The following is a 24,512-nucleotide window of genomic DNA, read 5'->3' on the forward strand; positions in this document are numbered from 1 at the left end:
TTTAGTGGGCTCCCAATTGACCGCGAGGAGATGGTGAAGACTGACAAGGCCCAGGTGACACGCTGAGGGTTTGCCCTGGGAGGGATGGAGGGGTCCAGGCTGAGCCGCGTTTCAAGGGAAGGAGTCAGACGCGCTGAATGAATCACCCAGGCCTGTTTCTGCCCTGCGATCTATACCAACAGCGGCACGGACAGAACCAAGGGTCTCCTCGCCTGAAGCAAGGACGGGAGGCAGGGCCTTCGGCCTCAGGGTGCAGGCCACTAAGGTCAGGGGGCAGCCTTGGTGAGGTGCCTCCCGCGGGGGCCCGCTCGCCTGCGTCCACGCAGGTCGAAGACCGCGTCGGGGTCCGCGCTCAGAGACCCCTGGCTCGGAAGCGCTGCCGGTCCGCTCAGACCTTCACTGACAACCCACTGTGCGCCATGGGCTCTGGTCGCCGGGATCTCTGCCGCCGACTCAGCGGCAAGGCCGAATCCCAGAATAGGGCAGGTCAACGCGGCTCGGAGGGAAACCAGGAATTCCACTGCCGACTGCCCCGGAGCCGCGCTCCTTCAGACCCCAGCCAGTGCTTGGGAGGCGGGGCGGCCGCGCAGGTTCCACCAATCAACAGCCGGCGTTCGAATTCGCATCCTGGAGCAGCCAGTCGCGGGCGCCCGATGCCGAGGGGGCGTGGCTCGGGGCGGAGCCCGGTGGGGTAGTGGCGCTCGCCCCCCGTGGTGGGCCAATGGGAACGCCCGGCGCGTTTGAAAACTCAGGCGGGAGGCAGGCGGGTCTGCGCCTGCGTGGGGAGGCGCGCTCTGGGCCCGCGGGCGGGTCTGGCGGCTACAGCGGCGGCGGCGGCCACGGCAGCGACGACGGCTATGGGGAGCGGAGGCGGTGAGCGCGGGGCGCGGGGCGCGGTGGAGTGGCCTCCAGACTGAGTGGGGCCCGCTTGAGCCTTTCAGCCCGGGGTTCGGATCGTCCCGACGGCGCCTACCCGGCGCGCGGTTTAAATACCCAGCGGCGCCCAGCTCCGCGAGAAAGCGGCGCGAGGGGACCACCACCTGTGCAGGGCCGTGAGCGCCGCCGAGGAATTTCCGTGGTTATACCGTGGCTGTCCTAGGGCAAGGGAGTGAGGATAATAGGGCAAAAGGCGAGGATTGGTCGAGCTGCGTATGCGCTCGGCTTTCGCATTAGGTTAATTACTGATGGGAAGCCCGGGTGAGGAACGAGGGGAGAGGGCAGGAAGACGCCCTGAGCAGGGAGCTTGCCCGGTGGTGGAGCAGCCACCTCCCGTGGGGACTGGAGGAAGGAGCGGATGAAGAACCGGGTGAAGCGTCAGGAATGGCACCTTCTGCCACAAGCTCCTCTGCTTGGAGGGAGGAAAGAGTTGCTGGAGCTTAAGTTGGAAGGACCCCCCTGTCAGGGTCTCAGAGGACCCTGAGACCGGCGGGACAGCTCTGACATCCACAGAGCTGGGACTGGCCTGCCCTCCAAGTCCACCCTTGGCTTCTCTGCAGGGTGGACCCTCTGAATTTGAACTGGAAAACCTGATTGTTCAAATCCTTATTAACATTTCATGTTTTAGTCATGTGTGCAAATAGAAGCAAAGAAATCAGCTAGAGTCCAGGCGTCTCCCTGGCTAATCATCATCAACACTGTCTGCTCTTCCTTTCTTCCTCGTTGTTATCTGGGCTCTGGGTCAGACGGTTTCCCAATGGCCAGCTTACATGATTACTACTCACTGTAAACATTTATCGAATAATTTGAATGAATGAAGATGTCTCTTATACCACTACGGCTTCTTTATTTAATCTTTGGGACTGTAACTATGGCTGGGGCAGAGGACCAGTAACTGTTAAAACATGTTCAGATGTAACTTTTCATATCACAGTTCATTTCCAACACATCACTTAAACCATTCTGATTTGTTTTCTTAAGTGATCCACTGTAGGTGTGCCAAGTGTTTCTGTTATCCTTCAAAGCGGAGAATAAGGAGGAGACCTCGAAACCTCACAATCTTGAATCTCCCTGAAGATGCGCTCTTTCATATCCTGAAATGGCTTTCTGTTGGAGATATCCTCGCTGTCCGAGCTGTAAGTTGTCAGATGAACACAGTGTCAACCCTGGCATTGTTGATTTTACCACGAAGGCTTCATGTCTCAAATGTCAGAACAAAAACTCTGGCTACCGATGAGGGTAGATGATCCCCAACGGTGATGTTGGCAAGTAGACGTTTGAGGTTGTTCTGACGACAGGAAAGCAAAAACATAGGACAGCAAGGTTTGAGTCCGCTCTTTGCAGTGTTTATTTTAACAGAGAAAGTACCTTTTCCTGGCAGTGAAATTTGAATCCCTCAAGATACGGGAGAGTGTTAAGAAGAAAAAGAGTATGTTCTTGAAGATGGTGTGAAGTAGAAGTGTTAGTTGTTCAGTTGTGTTCAACTCTGTGACCCCATGGACTGTAGCCCACCAGGCTCCTCTGTCCATGGGATTCTCCAGGCAAGAATACTGGAGTAGGTAGCCATTTCCTTCTCCAGGGGATCGTCCTGACCCAGGGATTGAACCTTGGCCTCCTGTATTGCAGGCAGATTCTTTACTGTCTGAGTCACCAGGGAAGCCCTTATGAGGACAAATCTCATATAATATCCAGTGCTGAAAGGGGCTCTGGGCTTTATTGTGCAGACATCAGAACTGCAGCCTCACCCTGAGCCACTTAACCAAGGGCATCCAGCAAATTAGTGGGGGAACACCCACAAGAACCCATTTGTCTGACTCCCAAACCTGCCTCCATTGTGTTCATAACATCTGCAAGTGCCATTTCCAATGGCAGTGGGAGCTTTTGCACTTAAAATGCTTGCTAGTGCCCCCGTTGACCGCCCAGATTCCAGCTGTGCTCCCACTAGCAAAACAGATTTCTGACCTACCCGTTAGCCCTAGAGTCGGTTTCCCTGGTCGTTGCAAGTATATAGCATTATATCCTGTTTCTCAGCCTGGTGCTTACCCCCACTTCCAGGACCTGTCCCCACCTTTAGAACCACAGAGAAAGTTGTGTCTGATTTCTTTTCTCTGTTCAAAGCAACTGCTAGTTAGTTTGATACACAGAGCCCAGGAGGCCTTACTGGTAGGGTCAGAGGGAGACAGGAGATCCTATGTCTGTCTAACCCTGTCTTCAACAGCTCCAGAAGTGGGCCTTCCCTGTAGTCCCTTGATAACCCCCCACCCCACTCCTGTTGTTCCTCAGGTACATTCCCACCTGAAGTACCTGGTGGACAACCATGCCAGCGTGTGGGCATGCGCCAGCTTCCAGGAGCTGTGGCCTTCTCCGGGGAACCTGAAGCTCTTTGAAAGGTATCTGCACCCAAGAGCAGCCGGGCTTCCTCTCACTCCTGGCCTTCCCTGCCGTGCCAGTCTGTCTCAGGGCTGGACCTGGCCATGGTTTTCCTTCTGCTTGTAGGCCTCTGCCAACACCATATCCCCCAGGGAGTGACTGAGCATATAGACCTCACCCATCGAGTCACATGACTTCTAGCATGGTCATGGGTCATCCGCACCCCCAGCTCAGACCTGCCACTCATTAGTCACAGTGGTGCTTCCGGAAGGTCCGCTTCGGCTGTGACCCATCCCGCGTGGCTCAGATGCAGGTCACCTGCACGTGGAAACTTCTTATTTCCCTTACTTTGGTCAGGACCATGTGGTTTGAATCCTAGTGCATTACATTCCCTGGCTGATCCCACCCCCTCCGACAGACCTGGAGGAAGAGCCAGAGGGGCCAGGAGCCACACAGTGTGCCCGTGGTCACAGGCAGGCTGCCTGAGACAGTCCACGAACCATACAGCCCACCCACTTAGAGTGTACTGATCAAGTGGTTTTTAATATATTCACAGCATTGTGCAATCATCCACACTGTCTGACTTGACCTTCTCATGACCCCTGGCTGAAGCCGCATAACCATTCGCAGTCTGTCCGTATCTTCCCAATAGTAATCCAGACCCTAGACAACCTCGCATCTACTGTTTGTCTCCATGTATTTGCCTGTCCCGGGCATCTCATACGAGTGGGGTCATACACCGTGTGGCCTGTTGTGACTCTTTTGCTTAAGCATGTTTTAAGGCTCATCCGTGTTGTAGCGTGTCATGGATAATAGATATTTAGTCGCATTACCAGAAAAAAGTTTCTGTTCAGAAAGTAAGTACTGTAGTTTCAGGTGCTGCGGTAGAACATAGCCTTAATAGAATAAAATCATGCAGTGTTTCATGTCCCTGTTGCTCCAGGGCTGCTGAGAAAGGGAACTTTGAAGCTGCCGTGAAGCTGGGCATTGCCTACCTCTACAACGAAGGCTGTAAGTGCTGCTGGGTCTGGGCTGGCCTCGCCCCGCTTGGTGTTGACACTTTAGAACAAGCGCTAGGGACTTCCCTGGTGGTCCAGGGTTAAGACTCCGAGCTTCCACTATAGTGGGCATAGGTTCAATCCCTGGTTAAGGAACTAAGATCCCACATGCCTTACACTGCAGTCAGAAAAAAAAAAAGAAAAATAGAACTCACATAAGCCCTTGCCCGTGTTCACAGTTTAGTCACTGCTCTCACCGTGTCTGGCTGTGTACCATTGTATCTTGGGAGCAATGTCAGAGAGGTGTCCTGCTCAGGGATCCATTGATGAGCTTTGGTTCTGTAGGTCGGGGGGTCACCTCTTTCTTAATGAGCCTTTAATTTTGATTGACAACGAGTGGCTCTGAGCAGAGACTCGGAATGGGAACTTCTCAGGTGAGCCAGCCCTCCTGGCTCCCTAGTGAACACCGTAGCCTGCGAGTCGACCCCAGCTCCACTCCTTGGCCACAGCTCATCTGAGGGACTTGGGGTGGCGGTCACAGCATGCCTGATGCCTGGTGTCAGTAACACAGGGAGGGAGCCAAGGCCCTTGGCGGGAGGCAAGTTCAGGCAGGCCAAAGCCAGCCTGGTACCTGGATTCCTTCACCCCCAGGGGCAGGTGCTCCTCAAAAGAGCCTGATATGGCCCTCTCTCCTGACTCCTGCTGGTATGCTGGGCTCACTAAGGAACGGGCCTGCACCTGGTCCTGTCCCAGCTCCCCAAACACATCTAGTCTTGAGTACGTCCGCCATTTATCTGCTTCTAAAAGACCTGGCATCTTGCTGAGAGGTCGCCCCAGTCATAGTTGGTTGACTGGACTGTTGACGTGGAGACGATGAGCCGTCCACCCTCCCGTCATCTGATCATCCCACCATCCGGCACTGCGCAGAGAATTCCCACCATTCAGCTCACCCATCCAGGTGTACAGCCCAGTCGGTGTCTTCACAGAGCTGTGCAACCAACACCCCTCATTTTGAAATGTTCTTGTCACCCCAGAAAGAAACCCCCGTTAACCGGGGGCTGGGCAGCAGTTGCCCACAGGAGGGTGGGCCTGTGATGCCTCCATGGGGTCGGGGGTGGGGAGCACCTTCCTGGATTTTCAGACTTCAGGCTGTGGGAGGAGCCACAGGGCACTTGGTTCACGGGACGCAGGAAGAAAACATGGAGCCCCCGACCCGACTCTTCTGCCCTAAAACACCAGCAACCTCGCGTGGCAGTGGCATAAGGCCCTAGACTTTCCGTAAGGACTGGAGGGACTGCCGTGCCTGCCCCCAGAGACATCCCGGCTCGCTCTGTCCGCCTGCAGTGTCGGTGTCTGACGAGGCCCGGGCGGAAGTGAACGGCCTGAGGGCCTCTCGCTACTTCAGCCTGGCCGAGCGGCTGAACGTGGGCGCCGCCCCCTTCATCTGGCTCTTCATCCGCCCGCCTTGGTCGGTGTCCGGGAGCTGCTGCAAGGCTGTGGTTCACGAGAGCCTCAGGGCGGAGTGCCAGCTACAGAAAGTGAGTCCCAGCCCGGGGTGCAGGTGGGGCACCCCACGGGGTCCCAGGAGATGAGACAGCCCTGAGGGGAGATGCTGTGGACCGTATGAAGTCAGGGACTTGAGGGCAGCGGAGGCTCCGAAAACAGTACAAATACGGAAGCGTCTGCAAGCAACCAGCAGGCGGGGAGAAGGCAGAGCCAGGGTTGGGGGCCTGGGGGCAGGGCAGGGCTGCAGATCGGGTGCCCACGGAGAAGGACGGCCAGAGGCTCCGAGACGAGGTTGGGGGAGGCCTGGAGTCAAGGCCGGCTGGGGAGCAAGAGGACCTGCACAGGGGGTGTGGCAGGGATCGAGGGGGCCCCAGGAAGTTCCCCATCAACAGTCACCCTTCCTTCTCTAGACCCACAGGGCGTCCATACTTCACTGCCTGGGGAGGGTGCTGAGTCTCTTCGAGGTGAGTCCCCTCGCCCGCCCCCTGTGCTGCTCGGCATCATAGCCCAGGTGGGCACCAGGCACAGCAGGTCTGCGGCTCTGTGCTTCTCACCTCTCCGGCAGCTACCAGCACCAAGGTCTGGGACGCTCACGAGGGGCCGTGGGAGGAGGCCCCGAGGTCTCCCAGACTAGGGCCCTGTCAGTGCAGCCGGTGGAGCCAGAGTGTCTGATGGGCAGGACGGGCCTGCGTGCTTCCAGGCCCACTTGGGCGGCTCCCTCCACCGCACGAACGTGAAAGGCCCCCCCCCCCCCACCGCAGCAATTCAGGGAGGGTGGTGGCCTCTGGCGACAGGTGCTCTGACCGCAGCAGGGAGGGACCTGGGGTGTGAGCGAGGAGCCGGAGGGCCTTGGGGGTCTCCACCACCTCCCACCTCCGTCACCATGCGGGCCCTGGCAGGAGGAGGCAGGGCGGGAGGGCAGAGCTCGTGGGCTCAGGCCACGTGATTCTCACATCGCATATCTTCAGGGAAGTTGTTTCTCCGCTAATTTAGTTAACTGATTTTATTAAAGTTGAGCGCTGCGTGTGTGGTTTCTTACTCTAGGATGAAGAGAAACAGAAGCAGGCCCGGAACCTGTTTGAAGAGTCCGCTAACCAGGGGTGTCTGACCAGCTCATACCTCCTCTGGGAGAGTGACAGGCGGATGGACGTGAGTGGGCCCAGGTCTGGGAGAGCGTGGGTGATGCTGGCCAGATGCGCGGTCTCAGAGCAGCCCTGGTCAAGGGTCCGCCAGCACAGGGGGTCCTCCTGGGCCCCCTGGGGCTGCTCTCAGCTCTACCCTGGGAACGACCACCACCACTCAGGGGAAGAAGGGCCAGAAGAAAGGCCCAGCTGGGGCCCCTCTGGGGATCTTGGGGGAACACTGAAGAACCCCAGGGGTTGGTTCTGCGTTCCTCCAGAGACACGCCCATGTAAGGGCATCTCACATTGACAGATGCTGGACCCCGGACGGTTTCTCCACAGCTTCCGGAAGCTCAGGGACTTTGCTGCCAAAGGCTGCTGGGAAGCGCAGGTGAGCTGGGAGCCAACTTGGTCTCAATGCCTCCTCTCTGAGATCCCAGGGCAGGGCTGCCAGGCTCCTGCGGAGGGCGGGGTTAGGGGGGGTCACCGTGGGGCAACTCTGAGGGCGGTCAGCTCTGAGGTGTGCAGGGAGGGCAGCCTGGGAACGCTTTGCCCATGGCACCAAAGACAGCCAGCCTCCTCATTCCTACATGCTGTGGACTAACCACAGCTGCTGTCAGAGTGTGGACAGCTCCTTAAAGCTGGCCTGCGGGGACAGCATCTTGGCAGCGGGACCTGAGGCTCCTTAGAGCAGATTGGCGTGAGGCACGCTATCCTCTTTCCAGTATCTGACCCCTCACCAGGTTGTCGAGCGTTGGACCTGGACGTTGGAGGGTTGTAGTTGGCGTTCACCAGACACTATCCCTGTGCAGCTGTAAGGAAGTCACTATTTCCAGACAAATCAGAGGAAGTCCCCCTTGGCCAAGCTGGTGCCTGTGACCCCACCAAGTTGGGGCTTCAGTCACTGGCCCATAAAAACTCGGGACCAAGTCCCCAGCAGGGATGCCTACCTAACACATCACAGGCCACTATAACGTTTGTGTCCAGAAAGGCACGCAGCACGTTTACAAGAAATGTAACAATCAACAGTGTGTTTCTAAAACAAGGTCAGACTAATCAATAAGAACAGTAAGGCCCCATGGAAGTACCCGGGGCCTCAGTATGCGCAGAAACAAGGGAGTAAATACAAGCTGTTAAAATATGGGGCAGGTTTGACCTCACTGCTCATCAGAAAGGCGCCCGTTTAGAGATGTCATGGCCAATCCCACGAGCAGATCACACACACACGTATTCTTTGCTTCTGAGTGGCTAGCTAGTAACTTCTGAAAACAAACATTCTCAAGGAGAGCAGTTTGTGCCGGCCAAGATGTGATAAGATAGTCTTCAGTGTTCTGTGAGTGGGGTGGCAATCCGAGCAGGTCTTGCAGAAAGCGTCAGGGCACAGGCAGCGCCTGGGGGTCGGCCGCACGAGCAGAAGCTGCGCAAGCCTGCACAGCGGCGGCCCCCCAGGCGACAAAGCTTACAGGAAACCCTCTCAGAGGAAGGACAGGGCAAGAAGCCTGCATAGCGGCCGCCCCCGAGGCGACAAAGCCAACAGAAACCCCCTCAGGAAGGACAGGGCAAGAAGGGGCTGACCTCCCGTTCTCTACCTCTTGTCCGTTTTAAACATTCTACCGTGACTTACTAGTTACTTCCAAAAGCATAAGTAAAATCTTGGCCCTCCTGTTCCGGCAGGCTTAGAGGGTGTAAGTGGGCCAGGGTGTTGACAGACAGGAAGGCCCTGGCCCCTGCTTACCCCACGACTCTTCCGCCCACAGCTGTCTCTAGCCAAAGCCTGTGCACATAGACACCAGCTCGGATTGGAAGCAAAAGCCTCCAGTGAGATAGTCTGCCACTTGTTCCAGGCCTCCCACGCTGTCAATAAGCAGAGGGTCTTCTCTGTCCAGAAAGGGCTCAATGACACAATGAGGTAAGGGGCCCAAACTGCCCACGGTGACGAGGTCCTGTGACAGGCCCGCTGTGTTGTCAGCCCCACCGGGATCCCCCTGTGTGTATGTGTGTACACGTGTGCACGTGTGTGTGTGTGTGTGTGTGTGTGTGTGTGTGTTTTCTAAAACCAGTAATGCCCGAGTTACCTAGGGCTTTGGGGGAAAAAAAAATTCCCATATGAGTCTGTTTTCTCCAGTTTCCCTTTTTAGGCCTCAGAAAGTGTTAAACCACTTTAAACATCTTTCTAAAATGATGCCAGAAAAACTACCTTTCTTTCCAACCCATCCTCATGTGCATCAGTGTCAGCAGGGGAAGTGGGGGCCTGCAGCCTTGGAACCCCGTGACCTGCCTCTTCCCACAAGTCCATTCTCCTCTGAAGTTTGGAGATGACACACTGTTACAATCACAGAACATGTTAGAAAGCAAAGTGGAAAACATGAATAATTAATTCTCTAAGCTCGTGCTAGGGATTTCAAGTGCGTTTTAGAAGTATGACGGGCGGGCCCTGGCTGTGCGGCCGGGCCTCCGCTCACAGCAGGGCTGCAGTGTCCCCTGCTCCCACATTCAGTGTCACCACGCTGCTGTGCCTTTTTTTTTTCTTTTTAATTAATTAATTTGTCTGGCTGCACCAGGTCTTGGTTGCAGCACGCAGGATCTCTTGGTTGCAGCATGTGGGATATAGTTCCCTGACCAGGGATCAAACCCAGGCCCCCTGCACTGGGAGGTTGGGAGCTCGGAGTCTCAGCCACTGGATCACAAGGCGAGTCCCAAGCTGCTGTGCTCCTGAGTCCTGGACCTGCGCTGCTGGTGCCCCTCCCGCCTTGTGCCCTCCCAGTCTGCCCTTTTTTTGGCAGGTGGGGGTGGGGGGACACTTTTGCTATTCCTTTTGTGTGTTGGGAATGAGGGTTAACGTAAACTTAACCTTTTCTGCTTTTCAAGAGCTAAAGTAGTTTTATTGAAATAATAACATAATATTATTTCAGCCCCAAGTTGAGCATCTGTCTGTTTTCCTCCACGTTAGACAACAGCTGACTTCTTCCTTTTCTCTAGTCGAGTTATAATTGATTTCCAACATTAGTTTTGGGTTTGACCACTTTAAAGTGTATGGTTCGGTTGGTCAGTTTTTGTCCGATCATTGCGTTTATCTAGGGTGTCCGCGCAGGGAGCATCGTCCTCTGCTCCCAGTCGTGGCTGGTGTGACCCTCATACCCCTGGGCGCTCCTCCAGGCCACCCCCTCCACTCCCCCACTCACTCTGCCCTCACCCCCCTGCGCCTTCCCTCTGCCTGAGAAACACGCTCCTGTCTGGCTGCACAGAGCCCCTCACCATCATGGCCCGTCTCTCTGGCTTCCTTTCTCCCGTCTCCTCTCCTTTGTCCACCCTGTCCGGGCATCCTTGCGCTGCGTGCAGTGTCCCCCGTGACGTCAGTGTCCCAGCTTGGCCTTGGCGCCATCGAGGAGGAGGGACCCTGTGCCTGCTAGTTCTGCAGCCCGAGCCCTCCGTCGTGGTAGCCGAGAGCTCGAGCACCGGGGCTCAGTGCCTCCTGCTTGGGCTGCATCCCTGGCTCTTTGCTCAACCGCAGGGGGTTGTGACAAATGACCCCACAGTGAGAGTTCTTCAGGAAGGAGACAGGTTTCCAGGATAGTAACCTTTGACCTGTGACCAGTCCCCAGTCTCCAGAGCAGACCCACTCTGCCCACTTATAAGTGATGGTCCAGGCTTATCCAATGCCAGGGGGCCCCAGGGTAGGGGTGGGCAGGGCCCACGTGTGTGCCCACATGCTTCCCAGGAACCAGGTCAGGAGCGCTGGGGCCCCCACGGTTGCTGGCATAAGCCCATGACACCTGAAGTGACCGCTCACCCTCGGGATGGATGGCTGGGCGGGACTGGGAGACGGGACCCATGGAGGTTCAGGGAGCGGGAGACGGGACCCCGTGAGGTTCGGGGAGCGGGAGACTGGACCCCGTGGAGGTTCGGGGGAGCGGGAGACGGGACCCCGTGAAGCTCGGGGAGCGGGAGACGGGACCCCGTGGAGGTCGGGGAGCGGGAGACGGGACCCCGTGGAGGTTCGGGGGAGCGGGAGACGGGACCCCGTGGAGGTTCGGGGAGCGGGAGACGGGACCCCGTGGAGGTTCGGGGAGCGGGAGATGGGACCCCGTGGAGGTTCGGGGAGCGGGAGACGGGACCCCGTGGAGGTTCGGGGAGCGGGAGATGGGACCCCGTGAGGCTCGGGGAGCGGGAGACGGGACCCCGTGGAGGTTTGGGGGGTGGGAGACGGGACCCCGTGAGGCTCGGGGGGCGGGAGACGGGACCCTGTGAGGCTCGGGGGGCGGGAGACGGGACCCCGTGAGGCTCGGGGGGTGGGAGACGGGACCCCGTGAGGCTCGGGGGGTGGGAGACGGGACCCTGTGGAGGTTCGGGGGGGCGGGAGACGGGACCCATGAGGCTCTGGGGGCAGGAGACGGGACCCCGTGGAGGCTCGGGGCCCCGCAGAGGCTCTGCCTGGTGTTCAGGCGCAGCGCTCTTCCTACAGGTACATCCTCATCGACTGGCTGGTGGAGGTCGCGACCATGAAGGACTTCTCGAGCCTGTGTCTCCACCTGACCGTGGAGTGCGTGGACCGGTACCTGCAGAGGCGGCTGGTGCCCCGGTACCGGCTGCAGCTGCTGGGCATCGCCTGCATGGTCATCTGCACCCGGTGAGAAACCCCCAGCCGGCCCTGCCCAGGTCACAGGCAGGCTTCCCAGTGGGACGGACAGGCCCTCAGCACCCCACCTCATAATAACGGGGTTCTAATTTCAGGGGTGCCCAGAGTGGGTGGTCCTCCCCACACAGGGACAACAGGGCTGACCCTCCATGCGCGGGCAGCTGCTGCTCATCCCATGTGGCGGCCTCGCTTGGGCGGGAACCCTGTTCCCCTGGCCCGAGGGCAACACGGAGATGAGGGAGGCCACAGTCGGCTGCCCTTCTGAGTCAGGCTGTCAGCTCTGTGTCCAGAGACCCACATCCAGCCAGGTTCACACCCCCTTCTACCCGCGGACAGGATGCGCGCTCCTCAGAGGTGGCGGTTCTGGCTTTTCCCGTAGGCCGTCTTAAGTTTCCTGGAAGTCCACCTTCCTAAAACCAGCACCTCTCCGCCCAGTTTTGCCTGTGGACACAGCGTGGGTGGCACGTCCCACCATACATGTTGCATTTTTGTGTGTTTTAAACCAGCTTTCTCCTACATGGTCTGCCATCGCCTGGGCAGTGTTTGTAAGGCTTAGGGGGTGAGGGGCAGGCTCGCTGCACACAGTAGCATCAACTACGGAGGACTGGTCAATCTTTGGCACAGTGACCCAGAGGCGTGTGTCACTGGGGTGTGGTGTATCTGCTTCATGAGCTCATGCAGGCGCCTGAGGCACTGACTTGCTCTCTGCCACTTACCACGGCCCCTGAGGCCAGCAGGTGCGCGCCTGCAGCGAGCTCCGTCCTGTGGCCCTGATGGGAACTGGGCGCTGTGCTTTCCTGGTGGCCAGGGAACCAGGGTGTGCACAGGCGGAGGGAGTGGGGCTCAGGCCCGGTGAGCACAGGCCACACGCGGTCTGGCACCTCTCACAAGTGCCTCGGAACCCGGACCTCTGGGTCTTGTCACCAGAGAGGGCTGACACATGACGGGTCCCCAGCTTCCCCAGGTCTAAACGGCATGGTTACGTCCTTGCCATCAGAGACTGGGAGACCAGCCGTGAGATAATCGCTTTAAAAGATTTTTAGGGGCCGAGACACCCCTCCATCCACTCTGAAAGCGGCACCTGCCACTGCCCAAGCACAGGCTCGCGTCACCCCCCTCAACGTCACACACCGCCCCCCCGTGCCTACGGTACCCCCTGCCCTGCCCTCTCTTAGCCAAGCCACCTTGGGAGCTACAGAGTGACCCTGGCGCAGGGAGGGGCCCTCACAGGCCGCTGGACCAGCATGTCCCCTGCTAGCTGGCACTGGGAGAGGGGAGAGAACAGGGTGACCACCTGCCTAGGGACTGCCCGAGTCCCTCGGCCCGACCCTGGGCCGGGTCCAGACCTCCAGACAGCCTCTGGCTCTGGTTCTGCTGGCTCGCCTGCCTTCTGGGTTAAAGCTGTTCATGCTCACTCCAGAGCGGCTGGCACAGGGCAGGGCAAACCCTCATGCGTCAGGAGGTTAAGAGAATTGGCCGCTTACACCCTTCATGGCTGGATTTTGTAGAAACACCTGCATGCCCAGCAGCCTAGCCACTCTCCTGCCGCAGGCCTGTGGCGCTAGTACCCCTGCCCCTCAGCCTCTCCGACAGGCTGTGACCTTTCCAGTTAACCTCACCCGCCGGGGGCAGCCAGGTCAACTTGCTGGACTCCCCACCCCATCACTGAAGCCTAAAGCCCACTGAGGGGCGCGAGCTCAGATCCCTTGTTGACACTCCAGGTTCATCAGCAAAGAGATCCTGACAATCCGGGAGGCTGTGTGGCTCACAGACAACACGTACAAGTACGAGGACCTGGTGAGGATGATGGGCGAGATCATCTCGGCCCTGGACGGGAAGATCCGGGTAAGCGGCCGCTCGCCTTTCCCTCCTGAATCAAAGCCGAGTTGCGCCAGGGGGTGGGGGGAGCAGAGGGCACGTGTGTGGGTCTGGCTTCTCTGCTGAGGGAAGCCCTGGCAGCGTGTCTGCGTTCTAGCCTCCCCCCGAGCGGGCAGAGGGTCCTCTGCATGCTGCAACCCTACGTCCACCGCCCCGTCCCCCCAGGTCCCCACCGTGGTCGATTACAAGGATGTCCTGCTGACACTGGTCCCCATGGCACCAAGAACCCAGCACCTGTGCGGCTTCCTCTGTGAGCTCTCCCTGCTGCACACCAGCCTGGCCGCCTACGCCCCGGCCCACCTCGCTGCGGCCGCCCTGCTGCTGGCGAGGCTGACACACGGGCAGAGTAAGCAGCCAGTCCTTCTCACCTGCCTCTCAGAGCCGGGCTGAGCCGGTGGGCGAGGGTCTCCGGGAGTCAGGAGCTGGTGCTCAGGTCTGGGGGAGGGAGGAAGACAAAGCGGCGTGCTCCTCTCCCCTGAGGAGGAGGCAACAGGATGGACTAAGAGCCTTGGTCTGGGGGTGGCTTGGTATTACCCCACGGGGCGCAGTGGGCATGCGTGCCCTGGGCACAGGGCCTTTTCAGCGCTGAGCCCTAGGAAGCTCCATCCCAGAACCACCGGGGCTGTGGGCGTCAAGGCAGCCCCACAACCCCTACTTCCCTCACCAGCGCAGCCCTGGACCACCCAGTTGTGGGACCTTACCGGCTTCTCCTGTGAAGACCTCATCCCCTGTGTCTTAAGTCTTCATCAGAAGTGGTAAGTGTGTAAGGAAGCAAGCCCCACACACAGGGTACATCCTCCACACCATGGGTCCAGAGGGGGTTCACGTCACAGGAGGGCTGTTGGGCTGTGAGCTGCGGGTCTCAGGGCTGGCATTTAGAAATCCCAGGGCTATGTTACTTAGCACACACGTTTTTAACATTTGCTGTGTGGGCAGCAGCTCCTCCCCACCCAAACCTAACTCACAGACAGTAGAGCATAAAAAAAAACGGCCTTTCCACAACAGCGGTAACTCACTGCAGGAGGCTGGCATTGGCAGACTGCAGCCCAGGGCACAGGCCGGCCGCGCCTGCCTCAGGCCCCTGGCCCTTCGCCTCTCCTCTCACCCCGGCTGGCAGCCTCACTCCTCCCACTCGCTCCCACCCGCACTATGTGCGCTGAAGCTGCCAGGGCCCCCTCCTTTCTCAGGCCATGCTGCCTCAGCATCCCCTGTCCCCACCCAAGGGGCTGGATGATTCTGCCTCCCTGCTACCTTCCCCTGGTTTTTTTGTTTTTTCAATCCAGATAAACGAAATATTTATTTACAAATGAAACTTTTTTTAAGTGTGCAATTCGACAGGCTTTTGGTATAGAGTTGTGCAGGCATCACCACCATCAATCAGAGAACATCTCCCTCAAGAGAAACCTGCCCTGCCTCCCTAATACCTCCAGGTGTCCCCTCCCCACTTCCCCCCACCGCGCAACACTCCTCTCCTTCCTGTTCTGGATGCTTCATCACGGGCTCACACGCTGTGAGGCCTGTAGGTGGGAGGCCGCTCACACCTACACAGTGTCTCCACTGTGCAGGTAGCCCCTGGGCGGAGAGACCCCGTCTTATTTCTCCCATCTGTGCACTGATGTACATTTGGGGGTTTTCTGTCTCCCCACTGCTGTGGACGACTGTGTCCAGGTCTCCGAGGGGATCTCTGCCCACCTTTCTCTTGGGGACACACCTGGGAGTGGGCGCTGGGTCATAGGTGCCTCTCGGGTTAACCAAGGGACTGCCGGGAGTTTGCACGGCGGTGCTGGGCCTGCTCCGAGGACGTCTCCCATCTGAGCGGGGGCTGCAGGGGGAGCCTCCTGGGGGCGGTGCCACCACTCCCCGCCCCTCGAGGTCCCTCACGCGTCCCTCTGTCGGTAGCTTCCATGATGACGCCCCCAAGGACTACAGGCAGGTGTCTCTCACTGCCGTCAAGCAGCGATTCGAGGACAAGCGCTACGAGGAGATCAGCCTGGAAGAGGTACTGAGGGGTGCCGGTGGCGGGCCCGCCCGCCTGGGGCCTCGCCCGCCCTCTGACCCTGGCTGCCCTGCAGGTGCTGAGCTACGGCCAGCTGTGTGCTGCCCTGGGCGTGAAACAGGAGAGCCTGGAACCTGCGCCCTTCCTCAGTGCGGGCGATATTCACGCCTTCCTCAGCTCACCCTCTGGGAGGAGGACCAAGCGGTGAGTGAGCCCGCGGGCCCAGCTGGGTTCCCGTGTGACCCCTGCAGCCCTCGGGGATCCCCCAGAAACGGAAGCTGGGCCGGCGGTCTGCAGCCCTGCCTCCTCCCCTGCGTGGCTCCAGCCCAGCTCCCTGTGGGCTTGGTGGTCCCGAGCACAGGCGGAGCCCCCCGGGGCCACACTGGCCCTCCACATGTCGCTCCAGCGCTCCAGCTGTACCCTGATGAGAGGCTGGGGCACTCGGTCCCCGTTACCCCCTACGTGTCCCCTTCACCCCGTCTCTTCTATCTCAGTGTCCTGGCTGTGGTGCCTGGAATAAGTCCCCCCCACCCCCGGCCCCCGCAAAGAACTCCTATTCATCCTACAAAGTCCAGATGAGTAGGGACCTCACTGTGCTGCTGGCCCGACCTCTGCGAATCAGCTGTGTGCCTCCGAGGGCACTTCCTGGGTGCTCACAGCACACGGAGAGGGCGGGGCATGCCAGGGACCAGGCTGGGCCCCCTGACACTGCAGCCTGTGACTGCATTCCCACCTGCCCCCACCGCAGGAAGCGGGAGAACAGCCTCCAGGAGGACAGGGGCAGCTTCGTCACCACGCCCACCGCTGAGCTGTCCAGCCAGGAGGAGACGCTGCTGGGCAGCTTCCTGGACTGGAGCCTGGATTACTGCTCGGGCTACGAGGGCGACCAGGAGAGTGAGGGCGAGAAGGAGGGCGACGGTGAGTGCCGGGCTGGCGGGCGGGGCTGGCCGGGGGTGCGGGGGCTTGTGTCCAAGGAGCCCTGGAGAGCAGAGCACCCGGCACTGCAGCCCACAGGGAGGACAGGCTGTGGCCCAGCCGGACCTGTGCTGTCGGGAGGACTGCATGGGGCAGGAACAGAACAGACCCACCTGTGTTCACAACAAGATCTTTCTAGAACATCCTGTGCCATGTGCCCCTTGCTCCCCTGCTGGGTTCTGTCCCTCGGGCATCCCTCCAGGACAGGCCGCACAAGGCTCCATCCCTATGTTTGGTCAGCCATCTGCAGACAGGGGGAAGGGAACTGGAGGGCCCAGTTCAAGGCCATGTCTATGGATTTTCTAGTTGCGTGTTTCTGCGTCCACTCAGGATTAAGTATTAGATGGCCACAATTTGTTGTCCTTTCTTCCTGTTCCCCATGTCACACGGGTGTCACCTCAAGCTTGGAAGACACACCTTGCCCTCGACTTCTTAAGCAAAGGGAAGGGGACTGACCGGCGATGTTGAGGAGCTGTGGCTGAGACGGGACTCCAGGCTGCCTTGGGTCCTGGCTGGGCCGAGGCTCACCCCGACGTCTCCCCATCTCCCACAGTGACGGCTCCCAGCGGCGTCCTCGACGTCACCGTGGTCTACCTGAGTCCGGAGGAGCACTGCTGCCAGGAGTCCAGTGACGAGGAGGCCTGCCCGGAGGAGGCATGGGGGCCCCAGGACACACAGGCGGTGGCGCCGGGCCACCAGGCACTGCGGACCCCAGGGCCGGAGCCCCCCCCATGCAGCAGGTGGGGGCTGGGCAAGGACATCACGACATCGGGGTACTCCTCCGTCAGCAGCGCGAGTCCCACAGACTCCGGGCACGCCTTGGGGGGGCCCCCCCGGTCTACCTCAGAGCTGCCCGCGGGCAGCAGCTTGAACACACAGCCCTGCCACCACCATGCCCGGAAGTCGTGTTTACAGTGTCGCCCCCCCAGCCCCCCGGAGAGCTGTGCTCCCCAACAGCAGGTGAAGAGGAAGAACCTGTCAGCCCACAGTGAGAAGGAGGAGGAAGAAGACATGAACTTGGGCTTCTTGAAGCTGTGAGTGTGTCGGAGCGTGTGCCGCAGTGGACGTCTGCTGAGGGGGGGCTGCTGCTGTGCTAGTGCGGGGCGGGGGACAAGACGGATCCCTGCGGATCCCCGCTGGCCTCGCATGGGGACCCTAGAGAAGATCCAGGGGCAGGGACTCTTTCTCCTGGGGAGCCCATCACGAGCCGTCAGAATCTCTAAAGCACAACGAAAACTCAGCTCCTCTTTGGGAGGTTTAGCCTCAAAGCAGTCACGCCATACCATGTCAGTCCTGTGTCTCTGTCCCCTCCCGTGTCTTGTCTTGCTTCCTCTGGGAAATAGCCCACATCCTGGGCAAACATCCCCTCCGCTGCCAGCACCCCAGGAACTGAGCTTTCACAGCTGAGAACACGTGTGGCCCGAGTGTCCAGACACAGCTCCCCGTCCCCCCATCTGTTTGGTCTGGGGTCCTGGGAGAGCTGACAGCCCTGAGCACGTCGCCACCCCTGCGCCCACACTGCCCTGCCTTGGGCATGCGTTCCTTTCCTCACGGGCTGGTGCCTCCTGCAATGGGGGAGCTCTGCCCCAAGAACCGTGGTGGACTGCGCCTGAACACTGGGCTCGAGGGCCTTGATTCTCGGTCACAGGCTCACTCCCTCCCATATTCTCAGCTCCTTTTAAAAATCTGTCCCTTCTCCTGCAATGGTCCATCTGTGTCCCCACTAGATGGTATCTGCATGACCCTCTCACTGCACTGAATTTCTGGGCCATTTCTTTCCCTGTCTTTATTTCCGTCCTTCATCCCTCTAGGATAAAAACAAAAGAAAAATTAAAAATAGAAGGTATTACATTTTTAAAAATTCTCAACATTATTTAGGCTCAACTGAAAAATGACAATTTGATTCAAACTTCTCGGTGCTCTTGTGACACTATGCAAAACCAGTTTTCCCAGAGAGGTTAGCCAGGAAAAAATTAAATGTCATTTGTAACATCTGAGGTGACCAAGACACGGAACAACATGAACCAGAGACCCGGCTTGCTGGATGAGGGTGAACCTGTGAGTCCCTGTGAATCATGACCTTGGCTGCACTCCCCGCTGGGCTGAGCCCAACACTCAGCTGCTGTCGCTTTTGTTTCCTCTTGAAACGCCAGAAAGAACCACTTAGCCAGGAGTGTCCCCCCAAATGCTCTTGAACCAAAACTACAGGGACCAGGAGACGCTGGCCCAGAGAGGCTTTTCTGGACTCTTGACTCCCTGTGGGAACTATCTTTTTTGCTGCTGTAGGCGAATTCTGACCACCCTGGGTAGGCAGTGGTTGAGTAAGGGAATCCCAGCATTGTGACTGCATACCTCCCTGTCGATTGTGTGCCCCTAGGCATGTGTGAGCCTCAGTTTCCTCATCTGTATGATGGGGTGACAGTACCTACCTCACAGGGGTGTTGTGAGGATTAAATGTGATGAGGATAATAATAGCTGAGTGATGTGCATGTCTGAACTGCCTTGTCCCCTTGGCCCCTTATCAAAACCCAAAGGTTCTCTGCTTTCTCCCGGCCAGCCTGCATACACAGGAGAGCGCTCTGGTGGGGAGCTAATACTGCCTGACTTGCTCCCCTCCCCTCCTTTCTCACTGACAATCTCATTTCAGGCTCCCCATACTGGGCAAGAAAACAGGCTGCTGCTGATGGACGGTCCCACCCTAACAGCAGTCCCAGGGATGCCTGGGTCCCGCTCAACCCTTCTCCCTTTTGTCCCAGCACCCTCAGCTCCCCTCCTTTGCGTCTGTTCTCTGCTGTAGCACCTTCCTATTAGCAACAGTGAAATGGACACCCCTCTCCCCCTCCCAGGTCTGTCCTCCATCCTGCTCTCCCCTGAGATTTCTTGGCCCCTGTGGGGTTGGCACTCATCCTTTTTTCTTGTTAGATGAAATTACAATGGACCCTGCTGCCAGCATCACTCCTCTCAGCCAGCATTTGTACCCACCCCCATATGTCTTCCAAGGACACTTCCTCCTGGGACAGGCTCCTGTGACACCAGGCTCTGCTGTCCCTCCACTGCTCTGGGCTCCGGCTCCCCCTCAGCTGGTCCCATCTGGGCACACCTGCCCCGCCGGGGACCAGCCTGCTCAGCCCCACTGGTCCTTGTGCCCATCTCTGGCTCCTGGGCCTCCTCCCCCTCTGCCGAGGTGCCCACTCCTGGATGTCATCACCTCGTCAGCACTCCACAAGTGCACACTCCCTCCTGCCTTGTCCCTGCTCCCGACACACGTCATCCTCACCTCCAGCCGCACAGCAGTAAATACCTATGGGTCCCTCCGCGTGCCCGGCCCTGTGCTAGGTGCCCCGGGGTCAGCAAGGTCCCAGGGCCCTGCTTTAGAGCGCCTTCGATGCAAAGACGAAGCCGGCCGTTAAGGGACCACAGGACCCTCCATCTACCCCGTTATCCAAACCAGAACTGCGCGTCCTCCGAAGTCCCCCAGCTCGCTCCGCTGCCCCCGGGCGGGGATCGGAGCCGGTCACTGCTCGGACCTCCGGCCAAGGGGCGGGGCTAGAGGCGGGGTTGTCATCGGGGAAGGCGGGCCCTGACTCTGGGCCCGGGACTGGGCAGCCCGGCCGGAATGGGCGGTCTTCTAGCCAGGAAGGGGCGGGGTCTCCCGGCGGCGGCAGATCGTGAAGACCTAGACCGCTTGTATGCTGCCTGCGGAGTGCTCGCGCCGGTGCGTCCCGCGCCGCTGGAGGGGCGGGGGCGGGGGCCGGGGGGCCCGAGGACGGCCGGGCGCTGAACCTCCGGTGCTTCCCTCCCAGGCTGGTGGCCGAGCTGCGGGACGCCCTGGACTCCTGCGCCGAGCGACAACGGCAGCTGGAGCAGAGCCTGCGAGTCTCCCGGCGGCTGCTGCGGGTCTGGTACGCGACCCCGGGACCACCCGGCTAGGCAGCCCTCGGGCCGTCAGAACCCTGCTTGGAGCCCCGGGCCGGGAGGCTGGGCTCAGCGCTCACTTCTGAGTTGCGGGCTACCAGTGCCCCCCGCTTTTCCTGAGGCCCTGAGAACGGGGGGCCCACTCCTAGGCCAGGCTATTATGGGGATCTGTTGGGCTCTGGCCTTGCCACGGCTGCCCTGTGTCCTTGCAGGGAACCAGCCGAGACTCCAGCTCCGGAGCCAACCCCAGGGCCAGAAATTAATGAAGAGGCCCCATCTTCAGGTAAACCTTAGCCCCCCCACCTTCTGCAGGTGCCATCCCCTGCCTGTCTTCTGGCTGGCAGTGATCAGGGGCCTCTACCTGACTCTCGGCTTTCACAGCATGCCCACCCAGCCCCCAGGACCTCAAGGAGCTGGAGCTTCTGACCCAGGCACTGGAGAAGGCAGTACGAGTGCGAAAAGGCCTCTCTAAGGCTGGAGAAGGAGTCAAGGTCCCCAGCCTGAAGTCTGGGTCCGCTTCCACTGCAACCAAAGCTTCTGCCCCACCCAGCACCTCACGCTGCACTGGCAGCCGTGCACCTGAGACAAAACCCCCCAGGGGTGTCCACCACCCCTGGGTGCCCGCAAAGGACCTCCCTGGGCGCAGGCTTCTGTTGGTGGGAGATGGCGCCCATATGGGGCAGGGAGCCGGAGCCAACAAGACTGAAGCAGGCCTCAGGGACCAGCAGATTGTCCCCCAGGCTGCTTCTCAGGTTCCAGAAGCTTTTACGCTCAAGGATAAGGGGTGAGTTCCCCAGCAGACATTCCCTAGAGGAGCTACTGTCTGCCTGATCAGATCCTGGGCAGCTGTAGGAGGCTAGATTTGGGATGATAGGGAGGGCCCAGCACTGAGTGGGTGTGGGCCTGGGGAGCCCTGGGATGTCACCCCATGAGTCCCCAGCCCAGAAGTTGGTAGGTGGAACTGTTAGCAGTGATGGTGCCATGGTTGATGTGCTGGGGCCTGTCCCTCTCTCCTCCCTGGCTGTTCCTGTGCCCTGTATGGGGGCTCCAGATGCACTGGAGATGGCCTGGGCTCTGCTCTCCTCTCTCCCAGGCGGACCCCAGCTGGGCTGGCTCCCGTGGTCACTGTGGAAGCCCTGTCTGAGGACTGGGAGAGCCTCACCCCTCATTGGGCTCTGAGTGGGGAGTGGGGCCTGCAGCCCCCAGAGTGGGACAGAGCTGCCCTGAGCGCCAGCTTCCCAACAGGGCCCTACTGCGGCTGCCAGAGGCCTTCAGGAAGGCGGCTTCCCGGAATGCTCGGTGAGGCTGGTGGGGGCATGGTGGGGGTGCGGGACCCCGGGAGGGGAGGGGGAGCCAGGGGTGGGGGGGGGGGGGCGTGGGGTGGGAGAGCAGGGAGGCAGAGACTTGGCCTGCAGGCCCTTTTGCTTCCTTTCCTGGGCGGTGACACTCTCACATCAGGAGAGTCCGCTGCCCTAGGACTGCTCTCACGGATCCAGCTCAACCTCTCCACTGTGAGACCTTGAGCAGGGCGCCAGGTGTCCCCAGGTCCCAGCTTGTGGGTTAAGCCAGGTGGTGCTTTCAGGTGTACCCGCTGTGCCAGGTATGGAGCCAGCGCCCAGAGCTCTGGTTCCGTCAGTGCTGGCTTCTCTCCCCTTTTCCTTGGAATTCTCTCCTGGTATTTCCCCGAGTGGCTCAGCTCTGTCCCCTTTCCATGGGCAGTGTCCCCTCAGTTCCCTGGGCCCCTCCCCTTGGCCTCGCCTACTTCCCAGGGCCCCAGCCCGCCGGCTGGCATCATTACATGTTACTCTCTGGTTTGCGGGCTGCCCATGTGTGCGTCCAGCCTGTGGGCCCAGCTCAGCTCGATGCAGACTGGGGATTCTGCGGATGCTGCTGCTGCTACCGCCACCGCCACCGCCAAAACCCAGTTCCTCCAGAAAATGCAGACAGCCGTATCCTTGCCAGGGTGGGATCATTGCAGAGGTTCTGGCTCTGAACCTGGTTTAGAGTGTGAGGAGGAGCTACTCCAGGAAGGGCCAGAGCCAGGCTGGGACCCAGCCCTGGGGGAGAGCGAAGGGGCCTGGCCATGGGGGAGTTTCCCTGACCCACATGCAGGCAGGCCTGCCCGGCTCCATGCTCAGCACGGCAGAGGTGGGGCGCCTACAGAAGGCCTGCTCGATGCTGAGGCTTCGAATGAGGGAGGAGCTCACAGCAGGTTAGTGGTCCCGAGTCGGGTCTTCGGCGGGACGGGGAGGGCTTCAGGACTCTCATGGACCTGGCCTGTGACCCCCCTGGCTCTCGTGTAGACCCCAAGGACTGGATGCAGGAGTACCGCAGCCTGCTCACCCTGGAGGGGCTGCAGGCCCTGGCAGGGCAGTGTCTGCACAGGCTGCAGGAGCTGCGCTCGGGTGAGGCCCGCCCCCGAACCCCCACCCCAGCCATACTGTGTGCTTGTGAGCCTGCTAAGTTGGGACCTTATGGGCTAGCCAGTTAGGCTCCTCTGTCCATGGGATTCTCCAGGCAGGAATACTGGAGTGGGTTGGCATTTCCTTCTCCAGGGGTCTTCCAGACCCAGAGATCTTAACAAAGTCTCCGGTGTCTCCTACATTGCAGGAAGGTTCTTTACCTCTGAACTACCGGGAAAACCTGGTCAGTGTCAAAGTCCTCTAGTGACAGGGAGGACTGTGGGGACTTGAACAGCACCCCCAGGGGAGTGGAGGCAGGCAGGCAGGCCCTTCCCATGTCCACTTCGGGATCCTGAGTGTTCAGTAGTTAAGCTGTGGAGCTGGCCAGTGCTGCACCCCCGCTCCAGCCCCCCTGCCCACACACAGACCTCACCAGTCTAAGTAGCTTGCGCATTTATCCACTTAATGGGAAAGTTTCTTGTGAGAATCAGAGATCCTGGCACACTCTTAGTTGTTGCAAGAGAGAGTTGTTCGTGGACAGCAGGGCTTCACCCAGGAGGCAAGGGGGTACTTTACACCCCTAGCGGGAGCCTAGGAAAAACAGCCCTGGGTGGTGTCCCCTGTCCTTGCAGCGGTGGTGGAACAGCCGCAAGGGCTGTGGCCTGAGGGCCCCCCCAGGGCCGCCTTGCCCTGTGGAGGAGGCGCAGACCCAGTGTGGAGCCCCCAGCTGCTTCTCTACTCCAGCACCCAGGAGCTGCAGACCCTGGCAGCCCTCAGGCTGCGGGTGGCCATGCTGGACCAGCAGGTCCATCTGGAAAAGGTACTTCCAGACTCGGGGGCGTGGGTCACTGTGTGTGCAGGAGCTGTGGGCCATGGGGAGGACTCCAGGCTGATCCTCTTGGTTCAGCCCCCAAGAACTACCAGGGAAGGAGGGGGCGAGGGCATGTGTGAGCATGCTGGAACTTTGGGAGGTGGACTGGGGACTGGAGTGTGGCGCCTCGACTCCTGCCCTAGATTGGGTCCCCCCAAGTGCGCCAGGCCCTGCTGAGCCCTTGGCCCTCACCAACCCCCAGGTCCTGATGGCTGAACTGCTCCCCCTGCTGAGAGAGCAGGAGCCCCTGGGGCGCCCCTGGCTGGCGCTGTGCCGGGCTGCGCACTGCCTGCTCTGCGAGGGGGGCCAGCACTTCCTCACCGTCCTGCAAGATGAGCCTGCTGACCGACTGAGCCCTCCCTGAGGCCAGGCCCACCCCAGCCCCCGAGCCCACAACAAGGCAGGCTGGCTCTGCCCCCAGCCCGACTGTTGGCGAGACCCCCCACCTTCCTAGTAATTAAAGCGGCATCAAGGGCATTTTCACTGGTGCGGTGAGCGGGGGACTCAGAGGGTCCTATGCCCCCTTGGGAAGCCAGGTTTCCACCTGGCGGGGACTGCCCCCGGCTCTTTCTGGGGAACTTAGGGCCTTCCTCACATTTGCTGAACCTGCTGGTCAGGGTTTGACTTTGCTTGGCCTTCCACAGGCTTGGGAGAACAGAGGCTGTGGGGATTTTGCTTAGCTACCTGTTTCCTCTTGCTTTACACTTATAAGCCACTTGTGTGACATTAAAACTGCTTTAACAAGAATGTATTTTTAAATCATACAAAGGTGGGACTTGGTGCATGTTTGTTTTTGTCTTTGTGTTTTTTTCTTACCAAGCACATAATCAAGTATATTTACCAAGAACAGGCATACCCATTTTGTACTGAAGGGAGGGGGCTGGGCGTCTCGAGGTAGGCTGCCCCGG

The 24,512-nt window shown here is 59.6% G+C and overlaps 2 protein-coding genes and 1 long non-coding RNA gene across 7 annotated transcripts; 2 read left to right on the forward strand and 1 right to left on the reverse strand.

Moving 5' to 3' along the window:
• Positions 1-791: 791 nt before the first annotated feature.
• Positions 792-18,888, forward strand: CCNF (cyclin F). Of its 2 annotated transcripts, none has more exons than XM_042240308.2 (17): positions 792-873; positions 1,918-2,072; positions 3,220-3,326; positions 4,250-4,317; positions 5,649-5,842; positions 6,221-6,274; positions 6,855-6,959; positions 7,245-7,322; positions 8,689-8,840; positions 11,394-11,558; positions 13,289-13,412; positions 13,611-13,791; positions 14,113-14,200; positions 15,345-15,444; positions 15,518-15,645; positions 16,190-16,359; positions 16,820-18,888. In XM_042240308.2, the coding sequence occupies exons 1-17, from the start codon at positions 858-860 to the stop codon at positions 16,882-16,884; spliced, it is 1,950 nt and encodes a 649-aa protein (XP_042096242.1). In that variant the 5' UTR covers positions 792-857; the 3' UTR covers positions 16,885-18,888. The 2 variants fall into 2 exon arrangements, with proteins under 2 accessions (XP_042096242.1, XP_027817007.1); XM_027961206.3 differs by having other exon boundaries at positions 16,970-18,888.
• Positions 8,699-15,350, reverse strand: LOC132658597 (uncharacterized). The gene is made up of 2 exons (XR_009598454.1): positions 13,814-15,350; positions 8,699-12,008 (listed from the first exon to the last, which is right to left on the reverse strand). It is a non-coding gene; the product is annotated as an uncharacterized LOC132658597 (long non-coding RNA).
• Positions 18,889-20,060: 1,172 nt separating the features above from the next.
• TEDC2 (tubulin epsilon and delta complex 2) lies at positions 20,061-24,372 on the forward strand. Of its 4 annotated transcripts, XM_004020719.5 has the most exons (10): positions 20,061-20,131; positions 20,220-20,318; positions 20,544-20,614; positions 20,713-21,115; positions 21,577-21,630; positions 22,172-22,280; positions 22,444-22,543; positions 22,635-22,736; positions 23,366-23,553; positions 23,807-24,372. In XM_004020719.5, exons 1-10 carry the CDS (start codon positions 20,106-20,108, stop codon positions 23,966-23,968), a joined length of 1,314 nt encoding a protein of 437 aa, XP_004020768.2. In that variant the 5' UTR covers positions 20,061-20,105; the 3' UTR covers positions 23,969-24,372. The 4 variants fall into 4 exon arrangements, with proteins under 4 accessions (XP_004020768.2, XP_060262160.1, XP_042096260.1 ...); XM_060406177.1 differs by lacking the exon at positions 22,635-22,736; XM_042240326.2 differs by lacking the exons at positions 22,172-22,280; positions 22,444-22,543; positions 22,635-22,736 and having other exon boundaries at positions 21,383-21,630.
• The last annotated feature ends 140 nt before the right edge of the window (positions 24,373-24,512 follow it).

This window comes from Ovis aries, chromosome 24 (genome assembly GCF_016772045.2).
Source record: "Ovis aries strain OAR_USU_Benz2616 breed Rambouillet chromosome 24, ARS-UI_Ramb_v3.0, whole genome shotgun sequence".
Classification (NCBI taxonomy): domain Eukaryota; kingdom Metazoa; phylum Chordata; class Mammalia; order Artiodactyla; family Bovidae; genus Ovis; species Ovis aries.

Bases quoted from the DNA above. Each gene is read 5' to 3' on its own strand.
- CCNF (XM_027961206.3), top strand. The intron at 5,843-6,220 runs GTGAGTCCCAGC...TTCCTTCTCTAG, and splicing joins CGGAGTGCCAGCTACAGAAA to ACCCACAGGGCGTCCATACT. The intron at 15,445-15,517 runs GTACTGAGGGGT...GCTGCCCTGCAG, and splicing joins AGGAGATCAGCCTGGAAGAG to GTGCTGAGCTACGGCCAGCT.
- TEDC2 (XM_004020719.5), top strand. From the start codon at position 20,106: ATGCTGCCTGCGGAGTGCTCGCGCCG. The intron at 20,319-20,543 runs GTACGCGACCCC...GTGTCCTTGCAG, and splicing joins CGGCGGCTGCTGCGGGTCTG to GGAACCAGCCGAGACTCCAG. The intron at 23,554-23,806 runs GTACTTCCAGAC...ACCAACCCCCAG, and splicing joins AGCAGGTCCATCTGGAAAAG to GTCCTGATGGCTGAACTGCT.